This window comes from Sinocyclocheilus anshuiensis, unplaced genomic scaffold (genome assembly GCF_001515605.1).
Source record: "Sinocyclocheilus anshuiensis isolate Anshui unplaced genomic scaffold, SAMN03320099.WGS_v1.1 scaffold306, whole genome shotgun sequence".
Classification (NCBI taxonomy): Eukaryota; Metazoa; Chordata; class Actinopteri; order Cypriniformes; family Cyprinidae; genus Sinocyclocheilus; species Sinocyclocheilus anshuiensis.
Window position 1 is genome coordinate 2,789,730 of NW_015544175.1, and position 13,618 is coordinate 2,803,347.

Here is a 13,618-nt window from a genome sequence, read left to right on the forward strand (position 1 = left end):
ACCCATTTCATTTTTATTAGTATTCCTAATACACCGAAAATGCAAAACTGAAAAATGCTCGTCTCATTGTATTCAATCATAAATTACATGAATTATGTAAATGACAGCACTACTTTCAATTCAAAACGACATTTGCATCACTGGAAATTGTTGGTCATTTATGTTAGTGTAAAACAATTGTCAAATATTACACATTTAGCTCACTGATCGATATAAATGTTTTCTGTTATAGATCAGTGGTTTAGGTACTGTACTTATCCTTGATAAAATATTAGATGTGTAGATTATAAGCCATTTTTTATTAATACTTCAGAACATAAAAACACCTCACCCCAGAAATCAGTAGCAGTGCAGTTTACATATACTTGCAGTGTAGAAAACTTGTTTAGAAAAGGCTGTTTAACATTTAATAAAGTAGACTATAGTTTATGAAGTAGCTGATTATGCATTCAAAGTATCTGTGCCACTGGAGCTGTGTGAAGATGTAGCTGCTGAGAGAGCGCTGGCTTCAGATATGTTGTGCATATCTGCAAATAGACATTTGCACATTATTTAAATTATTATTGTCTATTGTCAACAATGTTGATCTACTAAAGCTATTTTGACTAAATAAAAGTCTGTATAGTAAAATATGTAAACAATTGTATCCATTTCAATAGTAAGACTTACTTCTTCTCCGCATCCTTTGAAAGAAACCCAGTCCGCTTGAAGATGATGGTCCTGCACTAGTACTCTGTAATTTAAAGATTTAAGATATCAGCTGTAAACTGAGCACATCTATCATCTGGTAGCATAACTGAAAGAGTAAACGCCAACTGTAAGATGTTTAGCAATATCTCATGGATCGTATGCATTGTTTTGTTAGTATTTACCCTGGTACGGTTAGAGCTGGTAAGGTTCCTTAGTGACAGTCTTCCTGCCAGAGCCTCACGGATCTGCAACCATATAGGACAAAACGGGTTAAAGCACTGAAGAAGTACTGAATGACCCAAAAATAGTTTCAATAAAATGATTCTGACAAAATGTCTTGTCAAATTGTCATGAAACAAAAATTAATTCATACCTTGCTGTCTAAAAGCGTTCCAAACACCAAAATAAAGAATCCCTGCACAAGTGATACAAATATATGAGGAAATTGTTATAAGTAAATAATACTAGTTGTTATTCAATTTCATATTAATAACAAAGAAATATCTTATTTTGCATGATAATACGCTGTTGTGAGGTTTTATAATGGATTGTTACAATAATAGAATATAATAATTAGTAGTATGTAAAGAAAGTAGTACCTGCAGTGAATTGAGGAGTGCAAACACCACATGAATGCCTAAATCTTGTGACACCATGGTTCCAATGCCAAATCCCCATGTTAGACCAAAGATAGGAGTTAAAATGGCCACACATCTGGCAATGACCACCAGGGCATGTTTCTCATCTGGTTGAGTTGCGGCACCAACTCCTCTCCTCAACATCTTGTACAGAACCACAATCAAAACTACAAGGTTTATGGCTACAATAGTGAGAGCCGGAATCACAAATGCCAGCAGGGCCTTTGATTCGTTCCAGTTCAGCCAGCATGCATTTCTTTTGGAAATATAATTTTGAGGTCCAGCTGTTGAGGCAACAGTGATGACCGCTATGAGCAAAGGTGCACCATAACTGACTATGAAGGCGATGGCCATCATTTTGGCCCTTGACATTTGAGACAAGACCATGACTGTACGGTAAAAGAGCAACAGTGCCGACATTAACATCCAGAAGAAAAGAGCCAGGTAAAAAAAGTGCATGAAGAAAACCGCTGGACTGCAGCGACCCACTGAGGTTGGCTGTTCTTGTTCTGCGATTGCAGCTCCAATGATAAAACAGATGTTTGCGATCAGCAGGGACACGGCAATGTTGACTATGGAGACATGTCGCATGTAGGATGTGTCATTTCTTGTCATTGACTTCCACACAATAATCTCGATAATGAGGCACAAAATCAAGCTGGCCATCGAGATAGCTACACCAATGTAAGTTATATAGGCTAAGGCTATGTTTTTAATGGAAAACGGTGACATTAAGATTGAAAAAGAGGTTGTGTGGTTGCATTCACATGTAATCTTGCCAGTTTCATTCCCTTTACTTATATAGGGCTTTACTTCACACCCAGTGGAATCCCATGCGTCAAGATTAAAGTTCCAAAAGACACACTGAGAATTTCCCAAAGACTGATCAGTAATGTCAAACGCAAAAGATATGTTGTTAATTGTTTTGTTGTCAATCTTAACTACAACCACATCTCCATTGATGCGCACATCTGATTTACTACTGTTATTACTACTACTGGTAGTAGTATTACGAGTAGGTAGGATTTTGTCAAGAGTTGTGAAGACTATGATGGTTATAGGGGTGGATATAGGAATCTGTGGAATCTCAATCTCGGTAGTTGAGTTTGGCAGGTTTGATATTCCACTATATGAGGTGCTGGTTGTTACAGTTCTATTCAACTCAAGAGATGTTTCATTAATCGTAAAATTGCCATCTGTGAGACGGGCTGTTATGTTCTCAATAGCTCTTAGAAGTGCAGTGCTGGTGTTATCAGTCCTGCTGTTATTGTTCAAATTTTCCCATGAACCAAAGGCCAATTCCGAAACAAGGATATTCACTGTGTTAAGGAAACCCTGGAAATGAAAATCATGTTTAGTAAAAACAATTTTTACAAATATTTTACCACTAAAAATGTTTTAGCCACAATTTGACTGATGTCTTTTGTGCATGCACACTGTAATGTACATACCTCCATCACAAGCTGATTAATGATAATGTTTTGTGAAATATCAGCAACTTTTATAAGTATTTCAACAATTGTTCGGACAGTCACAGGAGACTGTGCTATCTCATCATCATTCTTCTCTGTAGCATTACTAAGCGCAGCCACAAACTCTGGTATGTCCTGCACCACCAAAGCCTAAATTACAAAGTAAATATGAAATGTTAATATCGGAAATATTTTAATCAGACAGTTGATTATTTTTTATTTTTCATAAAAAGATTAAGATTACCTGAACTTCCTTTTCAAGGTCTAAGATAACTTGAAGTATACAGTTTGACTCTTCAGACTTCCATTCACCTGATATACATCTATATTTTATGATGCCTTCCTTGCCTCTTTCACAGGGCCCTGTCAAAGTTTCACCTTCCTTTCCATCTCCAAGCGTTTCATTTTTACAGCTAAACTCTAGAGAAAATATTTGTTTAAGAAAAATAGTTATTTCTTTCAGACAGCTGAAACAGAAAAACTATGTCAAAGGATACCAAAAAAAACCTGAAGGTTCACTCACTTTCGATTACTTTGTTAACTGTAACATTTGAACTACCATAGCTGAAACCTTGAAGCGCCAGGTTCTTGAGTCGACATACAAAGGTTTTACTCCCACAATTTCCGTTTTTGATTATATGATTTAACGTGATGCATCCATCCTCTGATTGTATGAAAAAAGTAAATACAATAATTGAAAACACATGAAAACATGCTGAATTGAACAAAGCAATTCACCGCAACTGAAAACTCCAGTCAGCAGCTTTTGTAAGAATATATTGCCTGTCTGTATGTACAACCTGGAGGTGCCACAACATCATCAGAAGTTGTTTGGGTCCACTCCACACTGTTTTTTTCTTCACAGCATTTCAGTGAAATAGTCTGGTCTTCACACTGGAACTTTCTTTCATTTTGACCCACTATGATATTGGGAAGTGGTTCAATAACTATATCTTGCCATTGAATGTAAGGTATTGTCCTGTCTATGATACATGTGTATCGACCTGCAAATAAAAAATGCATATATACACAAGTTTATTTATGCATTTATTATTTTCTAAAGCAATAAATTAGACTGGTTTATGTAATTGTATTTATTCAATAACTTACCTACAACTTACTTTCAATAACTTACCTACATATGCTAGTTGAAAGCAATGTATACATAGGCAGTTATGCTATAGCATCATACTAGTGGAACATCATACTAGGACGAGAAATTGTTTTTGCTAGACCACACTTTTTCGTAAAAAGAAAGTGAATGGAATCCAAAATGTCACAAAAGGGACCATTAAAGTTTAATCAAAGTAGTGCCTATGACTTGTGTACTACTGTATATTCTAAAATTCATACCCTCTGCTGATCTCATTCAGCCAGTTCATTTTATTTAACATTTTAAATTTCGGTCTGCTCATCACACAAAACTTAATTTATCAGATGGAACAAAACTGGTAACACTTTATAATAAGTATACACTAATAAAGTACAATACATGACATTTCTCACTAGCGAGGTAATAACGGCGCTCATGATTTTATGTGTAATATAGTTTAGCAAAGTAAAATCTACATGACATTTCTCACTAGTAATAATGGCGCTGTTCTTGAAGCAGATGAACTTCATGAACAGTTTCGCTATTAGTAGAGACGCTGCTGCCGAACTCTGAGATGCACAAACACATGCTTAATCTCTTTCTCTCTCTCTCTCTGTGTGTGTGTCTAATAACTCAATTATTAACTACATTAGTGTCCCTCCTCCACATTATATATAAAATTAAAATGGGATAAAGAATTAAAGACTGAAATACCAGAAACAAAATGGTACGACATGTGGATAGTACACCAAAGTACCACAAGCTCACAAATATCAAAATCAAAAGCAAACAAGTGTCCAGACAGCAGGCTTGCTGGAGACAGTGGAGTTGTGAGAAAATTCACTCTTTTTGGGATGATGTCCATGTAGTTATGTCTGAAGTGTTTGGATATAAAATACCTAGAACCCCTTTGTTTCTACTTATGGGGAATATTAAGGGCATAGTACCCAGAAGTGACCAATATTTATGTAAGATTCTTCTTGTGGCTTGAAAATAGACTATAATGAGGAATTGGCTGAAAGATACCACTTTGAATAGTAAACAATGGTTTGGGATTATTGAAGAAATCCTGGTAATGGAGGAATTTACATATAATCTAAAGATGGAAAAAAAGTGCTTTCAAAATGGACTGTGAAAAATGATTGATATATAAAAAGAATATAAAGACATCTTCAATTAAGTAAAGAGTAATTTTTATAGGAATGGTTAACCTCACCTGTTTGGCTTTGTTTTTCTGTGTTTTATTTTTTATTTTTTTATATATATATGTGTATGTGTATTTTTGTGCACGCTGTGCAACGCATACTCGACATGTTTATGCTATATGTATAATTTTTCTTTTCCCTTCCTGTTAATGTTTTATTTTCATTGTTAAACATGTAAATTAAACTTATTAAAAATAAAAGTAAAAACAAAAATTAACTGCATTATTCTGCTATCAATGGCTCAAGCCTCCTTTATTCTAAAATTACGTTTTGGAATTAGCAACGGAGGTGTTGGATGAGATGCAAGAAATAAATCCTGCACACAAGAGTGTTTTAAGGACAAAAACCTGATGAATGTCTTGAAATACAACATCTGAACAACGTCTTGAGGGGTGGTAACCGTAGTATAAGTGGAATAATTGACTCCAGTCCATTGAATTATTAGAAAATAATGCACACCAGAGGTTTAAAATTTTTGTGTCGTGGTCGCATCACCACCAACACAACACAAGCATGCTGCTGTAGTAAAGCTGCAGCTTTGTCTAAAAATGATATGGTAACACTTTAGAATAGGGAACACTTATTCAATATTAACTACGACTTTTCCCTCAATAAATTCCTCAATAAATTCACTAATAAATGGCTAATATTCTAGTAATATGCATGCTAATAAGCAACTAGTTAAGAGACCCTAAAATAAAGTGTTACCAATGATATTATTTGTGGACACGTTCAAGACGTCTAAAAATTACTTCTTTATATTGTAATTGGAGTTGCTGTCAAGTCAGCATCAGTGCATAAGACAGCAATGTACAGTATAAGACGACAGCCATTTTTAACGAAGTATAAATCTAAGAAATCGCATGTGTATCAGTATATTAGATCTGTGAAACAACGTCTCTTGGGACATGGCGACAACGCACTAATAACGCAACTCAACCAGGTCTTGCCCCCTCTTACTTTTCTTACATATGCCTTGGGCAGGATTTATTTAAATGTGGGATATTGTGATATGTACTTTCCTGGAAGAAAACTCATAGCTACAATCAAGGTGTTTGAAGGAGTTGAAACGGTGCTCACTGATATAGGAAATAACTCCCTGCTGCGGACTACAGTGCTTTGTAACTTTGCAGATCTTTTTCATGCAAAAAAAGCAACATTACGCACAGTTAAAAGTGTAAAAAAAAGCATAATAGGACCTCTTTATTTTAAAAAGTAATCTATTGAAAAAATTATCTGAACTTGATAAATCTGTAAAAAAAAAAAAAAAGATTTATACTTTAGATGGAAAATTCTTTTTGCTTTAGTATACTGTACTTTTAACAAATATATAAAAAAAAAAAACATATATGAACAAAATAATAAAAATAACCAACATGACACTGAGTTATCTGGTAAGTCTGTGCACACTGGGAAACAGATTTGATCAAATATAGATGAAGTAATGCTAATTCTATGCAGTAAACAATATGACATTAATACAACTTACTGTACAACTTTAAACATAAAATTAAATTGAGCTTGCGTTTGTCTCTGCTTCAAAACTTATCAAAACAGAAAAAAAAAAACGTATTGGTCCCGGTTGAAAATGTAAACATGTCAGATATTGGCAGATATATCAGCCTTGGCAATGTAACGGTCAAATACTACTTTTCGCCACCACAATGTGACAATGAAAACATTGAAGGATTATGCTATGATACTGTCATGATGTGTTTTTTTTCCTTCACATCTCATTTTGTAGTCTGATTGCTCAGATCCCTAGTCACTTTCACTGTATGGAAAAGAGTGGTCAACATTTCTTATTTTGTGCTCCACGGAAGAAAGAAACGTTTGGAACAACATAAGAGTGGGTAAATGAGGACCACAACTCAGTGAATACATAGTCTAAGTTGATTATAAGCTAGAGCAATTAAACAAGCCTCATGTTTTAATTATATTCAAGTATAGTGGAAGCAGACCTTATAAACAAAGGTAGACGGTTCCGTAGCTTTGGGCCAGCTAGCACAACAGCTTTAATCTTGACTTTACAGGGACAGTCAACATGTAAGATATCGTTGATAGAACAAAGATATGTGTGACTCACCTCTGTCATGCACACTGACGCTCTTCACAGTGAGAGTGCTACTGTCAGATGAAATAAAGTATTTATTGGTGTTTAGTGGAGGATCTTCGTTCACTGTCCATCTCATTGTACCCTCAACAGAATCTGGGCGTATGCATTTTAGCACCATATTTTGCTCAGGATACCATTTTTCTGCAGTGGACAGGTTCTTTTGTTCTGAAAGTAAAGTCCACAAACCATATTTTACCTGTTTTATATTTAGTATGGATTTGCTGGTTCTTTAACATTTCTAAAAGTAATATTAATGCTTATAACAAACCAGAATTTTGTAAGCAACAGATTGTAATCAATAAAAAAAGATGATAAAAAAAAAAAAAAAAAAAAGTAAGATTAAATACTGACTAGCCTTACCACTTTCAGCAAAAGCATTCGGAGGTACAGTGAATCCTTCTCTTATGAGAATGTTGCCGACCTGTTTGTTTGCCTCTGCAAATTCAGGGCTGTTGGGGCTGCTGGTTGTTGATTCAAATTCATAGTCTGCTATAATGCTACCAGGCCTATGGAGCAACACAAACCACAACAATGAGAACGCACTGTTTTAACACAAGAGGTAAAAAACAAAATCAACCTTTTAAGTGAAAGACCTTACCTAAAAAGAGTAACTTTTACTGAACCTTTTTTATAGACAGGCACATTTTTGTAACTTTCTTCAATCTGTACAGAATAACAAATGTACATTAGGAAGTTTACCTTACCTATGATAAAACTGAAATAAAGGTATGTCATTTTCAATATGAATTACTCTATGGTAAGAACCAAAGATATATAGATGACACCTGAGCATACAGAAAATGATATTTGGGCTGCTTTACTGTCAATAAACAGACTGTATCTTTATTGACTGTTTATTATTTATCTAATGTGATTTAGAATGACAATAATTCAAATATCCTCAGGAAACACAAGAAAGATTAAGTAAAATAAACATATTAGACAAAAAAAAAAAAAAAAACTAAAAAGGTATACTCTGCATTACAAACCTTGTAATTATAATTTGCACAGTATTTGTTAAATTAAGCATAATCGATATTTTTTTTATTTACAAAAAAATGAAACTACTCACTGCTGATTCAATTTTACTGGCATAGCGTGTGAACATCTCATCTTTGTTGTTGTTGAGACTGGTATCAAAAACGTCTTCTAGTCTCATTGACATCTGAAGAACTGTTAAAAAAAGAACATTTATTCATCTGTTTCAGTCATATGACTTTTTTCATTCTTCCGCCATATTTATGACCAACAGCAGGGCAAAGTAGAATCTGCTCATGTTCATGAAAATGTTGGCTGAATGGAAATGTCATATGACTGTAATCGCTTTATAGAACAATTAATAATAATACAGTATAATAATAATACAATATCAAATATTAAGGCCTGTTCACACCAAGAACGATAACTATAAATATAACTACATTAACGTTTATTCTAAGTACACGCTCATCTGCCACTTTAAATTCTCGAGCTCGTTATAGCAAGATTGATTCTAACTGGGTGTTTTTATCATTCATTAGCTGGAAAAAAAAATCGTTCTGAAAGTGATTCCAATGATATTGTTTCTCTGTGCCTTTATCGTTATAGTTGTGGTGTGGACTCTATATTCTTTGACATTGAGAATGATTTTTAGAACTATATATTTATCGTTATTTTTATAGCTATTGTCCTTGATGTAAACAGGCATTTAGACTTGCTGGGCTGGGCTATACATACTTGCTGCCACTATTGTCAGTTCAGAATATTTCAGGAAAAAAAAACAAACAAAAAAAACCTTGCCTTACTTCTTTACGATTTTGTAACAGATGAAATTATAAATGTGTTATTAGAGCAGAATGAACAGAAACACATACACAGTGTCTTTGTTGGTCTTGGTTGTGGCTATAATTTGTTTTCCTGAACATTTAAAGCAATAAATCCATTTTAGACATTTTTTTTGTACGATTTCTTGAATTGCATGAATCCCGTAAGCAAATGTACTTTTTATGAACTAAGTTCTGTGCAAAATTAGTACTTGACTTCAAAGAGTTGACTGTACTCATATAAAAATACGAAGCTATCATTGGTAATTTAATAAAATCTCTGTTATATGTCTTGTCATTATATTGGTTTTGTGTGTTTTTTTTTTTTTATAATTACTTCATTACAGATGGGGTTGATATGAAAATGTAAAGATATCATCAATAACTTCAAACTTGCAATAACTGTAAAAAGGATCTATTACACGTCAGTAGTCATCAAATACATTGTGTGGTATGTCATTTTTTTGTTTGTTTTACATTACATACCACATGTTGTTGCAGAAAATTACTTTAAAAAAATAACATTGCAGCTAAAATCTGTGTTGAATTAGTACTTCACTTTATTACTGTAGATGGGACTGATGTCAGAATTTATCATTCTAATAACTGTAAAAAGGTAATATAAGTGTCGTCATCAAATACATTTTCTGGTATATCAGTTTTTTAACAGTACATACCTGTTGTAGGTTTTGTTACTGGTATTACTGCTGAAAAAAAAATGAACCTTTTCATTTTAAAATGTAATATTTATCATTGTAAAATGCAGTTTATTTATTAAAAAGATGACATTAACAATCACATTTTTAAAAATTACAGTCACAATTCTCACTATTAACAAACCATTAATTATGACGTTTGCCTCAATCAATTCCTAATTTGCTGCTTATTAATAGTTAGTAAGGTAGTTTAGGTATTGTGTAGGATTAAGGATGTAGAATATGGTCATGCAGAATAAGTGCTTTATAAATACTAATAAACAGCCAATATGTTAATAATAGGCATGCTATAAGCAGGCAACTAGTTAATAGTGAGAATTGGTCCCTATACTAAAGTGTTACCAAAATTATAGCAGTTAAAGGTACACTAAGTAATTAAATATTCATATTTTGCTACCTATATTTTGTACTCTTAAATAAATACATTTTGTGGTATATCAGTTTTTTTTTTTACCAGTACAAACCTGTTATGTTTGTAACTGTTCTTGTAATAGTAGTAGGTATTGTAATGGTTGTGGTGGTTGTTGTAGTAGTTGTATTGGTTGTTGTAGATGGTGTAGTAGTAGTAGTATTAGGTGCTGTAGTTGTAGTGGTTGTTGTAGATGGTGTAGTAGTAGTAGTATTAGGTGTTGTAGTTGTACTGGTTGTTGTAGATGGTGTAGTAGTAGTAGTATTAGCTGTTGTAGTTGTATTGGCTGTTGTAGATGGTGTAGTAGGTGTTGGTGGTGCTGGTGGCAATGAAAACAAAACTTATCAAATCAATCAAAACAAAAAAAAAAAGAATATGGTTCCACTATATGAACACTTAACATTAGTATCACAATGGTTTTTAAATGTAATCAAGACTTGAGTTTGTTGCAGTGAATCCATCCAGACATGAGCAATTGTAACTTCCAATTTCATTTGTGCAGGTAGAATTTAGACCATATACAGATGGACTGAACAGACATTAATCTAGTGGAAATATTTAAAAATTATATAAAAAATATTAAAAAAAAACATTTTAATGTATGCAAACACCAAAAACTACAAAGACATCTGATATCTCTCAACATTATTCTATACAAGGAAGCAGAAAATACATGTGTCTTGGTTGAATCTATAATTTTTTCCCCCATTTTTTCTGAATCAATTTAAAGGCACAATATGTAAGATTCTTTTATTAAAATATCCAAAAACCACTAGAACAGTGTTATATATTTTGCTGACTTGTGCACTTACATTATCCCAAATGTTTCGAAGAATGTTTAAATCCAGAGAAATAAGCAATTTTAACTAGTTAAACTGACCGTGTCCATAGTGTCATTGTGTCGCCTGCCAATGACATTTTTTTGTAGAAAACATGGAAACACCAAAGACGCTTTAATATGTTGTGCATTTTATTAGACCGCACAAAGTAGCATAATAACAGAACTTTCAAATGTATCTAGTATGATAAAATACTAGTGAATGCTTTTTTCCCCCCACATACGCACGACCGGAAGGAGCGGAAGCGGTCGACTGTGGCATAATAAAAGCTCGGCTGCTTTCGAGCCGTGTGTCACGCTCGTTCAATGGCCTCGTTTCACTTCGATGGCTTTCAGCCTCACCCTGCTTCATTCTACTACGTTAATAAATAATTAGCTCATCCATGAACATGATTTCTGCCCGAGTCCCGTCAGATTGCATCGGCTGTGGGGATGAAGACCACAACTCCCATGATTCCACACTCAGTCACGGTGTCATCAAACTACGCCTTTGTCTATTTGTTTATTTTGAATACGTGCCCTCTAGCGGCGAAAATTTAATTTTGTGCTTTAAGAAATCTTTGCATTTATAACTTAATTAATTGCATGATGCCAACTATCAAATTTATCTTAAAAATAAATAAATAAATAAATAATTTTTTCTACTAAAGTCTGTGTAAAATAGGTACTTCACTTCCTTACAGTTCACTTCAAAATGTAAAAATGTCATTACTTGTACATGTAAAATGTAATTTATTTAAAAACAATCAACTTTAAGCTTAAATTACTGTACATGAGACTTATATCAAAATGTATAATTCTAATAACTGTAAAAAGGCTATCTTATAAGTTTGTTGTCATCAAATACATTTTGTGGTATATAAGTATTTTTTAACAGAACATACCTGTTGTTGTAAGTGTAGGTATTGTTACAGCTGTTGTTGGTGGTACTGCAGAAAGAAAAAAAAAAAATAGATAGAAAATAACCAAATGAACTTTTATAATTTTAAATAAAACGTATCCTAACCTGTTTTTAATTGCTACTGATCCTTGGTCATTTTTTCTTAATAATTGCACTGAATGTTAATTGTTTATTTGGCTGCACATAAAAAGCACTTGCAAAGCTTCTTCATGATAAAACACATGAACTGAAATGAAAAACCATTAATGGGAAAATATGGAACTCTGAATAAATATGCTCTCTTTAAGCAACAGACTTTAATCAACTTAATACTAACATTTACATCTTTTAGCAACACCTCATATTTTGTTTTTGAATACACATATATTGGTAATGTTACTGTTGACACTGAATTAACCAAAAGAAAAAACAAACTAACAAAACAAACTATAAGCCTCTCACTCTACCTTTTCTTTGTCATGATTTGGTCCTATAAGCATTAGCTGTAACTCATTCTTTGGCATCTTTACAATAGAATACTTCATTTACAAAAAACGAAATCCAAAATCATGTGAATACACAGTAAACACAAAACTGATTACAGAATGTACCTGTACATGAGACTTATATCAAAATGTATAATTCTAATAACTGTAAAAAGGCTATCTTATAAGTTTGTTGTCATCAAATACATTTTGTGGTATATAAGTATTTTTTAACAGAACATACCTGTTGTTGTAAGTGTAGGTATTGTTACAGCTGTTGTTGGTGGTACTGCAGAAAAAATAAAAAATAAAAAAATTAGAAAAGAACCAAATGAACTTTTTAAATAAAAGTAATATTTAAATGTATTTATTAAAAAGATGGCACTAACAATAAAATAAAAAAAAATCAGTTAAAGGGATAGTTCACCCAAAAATGAAAATTATCACATGATTTACTCACCCTCAGGGGATCCTAGGCGTATCTGACATTCCTCTTCAGACGAATCCAGTCGGAGTTATATTAAAAAATGTCCTGGCTCTTCCAAGCTGTATAATGACAGTGAATGGTGCCCCTGTTTTTGAAGCTGAAAAAAGTGCATCCATCCATCATAAAACTACTACACACGGCTTTGGGGTGTTAATAAAGGCCTTCTGAAGCGAAACGATGCGTTAGTGTAAGAAAAATATCGTTTTTTTAAAAATGTATTAACTGTAATCTCCAGCTTCCGGTCACTCAAGCAGGCGCGTTTACGATAAGGCGTTCGAGCATACGACGTAGGCGTAGCAGAAGGCGCGATGTAAGCTCCAGGGAGAATAGTGTAGTCTCGCGAGAACCAAGTTTTGTTTACAGCACAGGGAAACCACGTGAACTACATCTGTAGTTTGTGCCGTCGCCGCTGCAGCCTGCTCCATCTCGCGGAGTTCCTGGTCGGTATATTCTGGTTCAAACAAATATGGCTGAGCAAAAACTCATTCTCCATTTGCCTTATATCGAAATCCTCTGACATTTTTGCTTTCTCCTCTGTGCTTCCGCGTTCGTCACTCTCTCCCCGGAGCTTACGTTGCGCCTTCTGCTACGCCTACATCATACGCTCGAATGCCTTGTTGTGAACACTCTTGCTTGAGCGACCGGAAGCTGGAGATTACAGTTTATACATTTTATTTTTAAAAATCTATATTTTTCTTACACTAACGCATCGTTTCGCTTCAGAAGGCCTTTATTAACACCCCAGAGCACGTGGAGTAGTTTTATGATGGATGGATGCACTTTTTTT

At 33.7% G+C, this 13,618-nt stretch overlaps 1 protein-coding gene across 1 annotated transcript in view; it reads right to left on the minus strand.

The window, feature by feature from the left end:
- Positions 1-13,618, minus strand: part of LOC107696192 (fibrillin-2-like) — a 50,651-nt gene continuing 37,033 nt past the window's right edge. Inside the window, exons 31-45 of the mRNA XM_016496428.1 lie at positions 12,589-12,633; positions 11,864-11,908; positions 8,287-8,387; positions 7,813-7,877; positions 7,575-7,720; positions 7,185-7,379; positions 3,601-3,804; positions 3,324-3,464; positions 3,045-3,220; positions 2,780-2,950; positions 1,290-2,663; positions 1,064-1,105; positions 873-935; positions 670-733; positions 1-527 (exon numbers count right to left, since the gene is read on the minus strand). Coding sequence (XP_016351914.1) covers positions 442-527; positions 670-733; positions 873-935; positions 1,064-1,105; positions 1,290-2,663; positions 2,780-2,950; positions 3,045-3,220; positions 3,324-3,464; positions 3,601-3,804; positions 7,185-7,379; positions 7,575-7,720; positions 7,813-7,877; positions 8,287-8,387; positions 11,864-11,908; positions 12,589-12,633 — 2,918 coding nt within the window. The 3' untranslated portion in view covers positions 1-441. The remainder of the gene's footprint in view (positions 528-669; positions 734-872; positions 936-1,063; positions 1,106-1,289; positions 2,664-2,779; positions 2,951-3,044; positions 3,221-3,323; positions 3,465-3,600; positions 3,805-7,184; positions 7,380-7,574; positions 7,721-7,812; positions 7,878-8,286; positions 8,388-11,863; positions 11,909-12,588; positions 12,634-13,618) is intronic.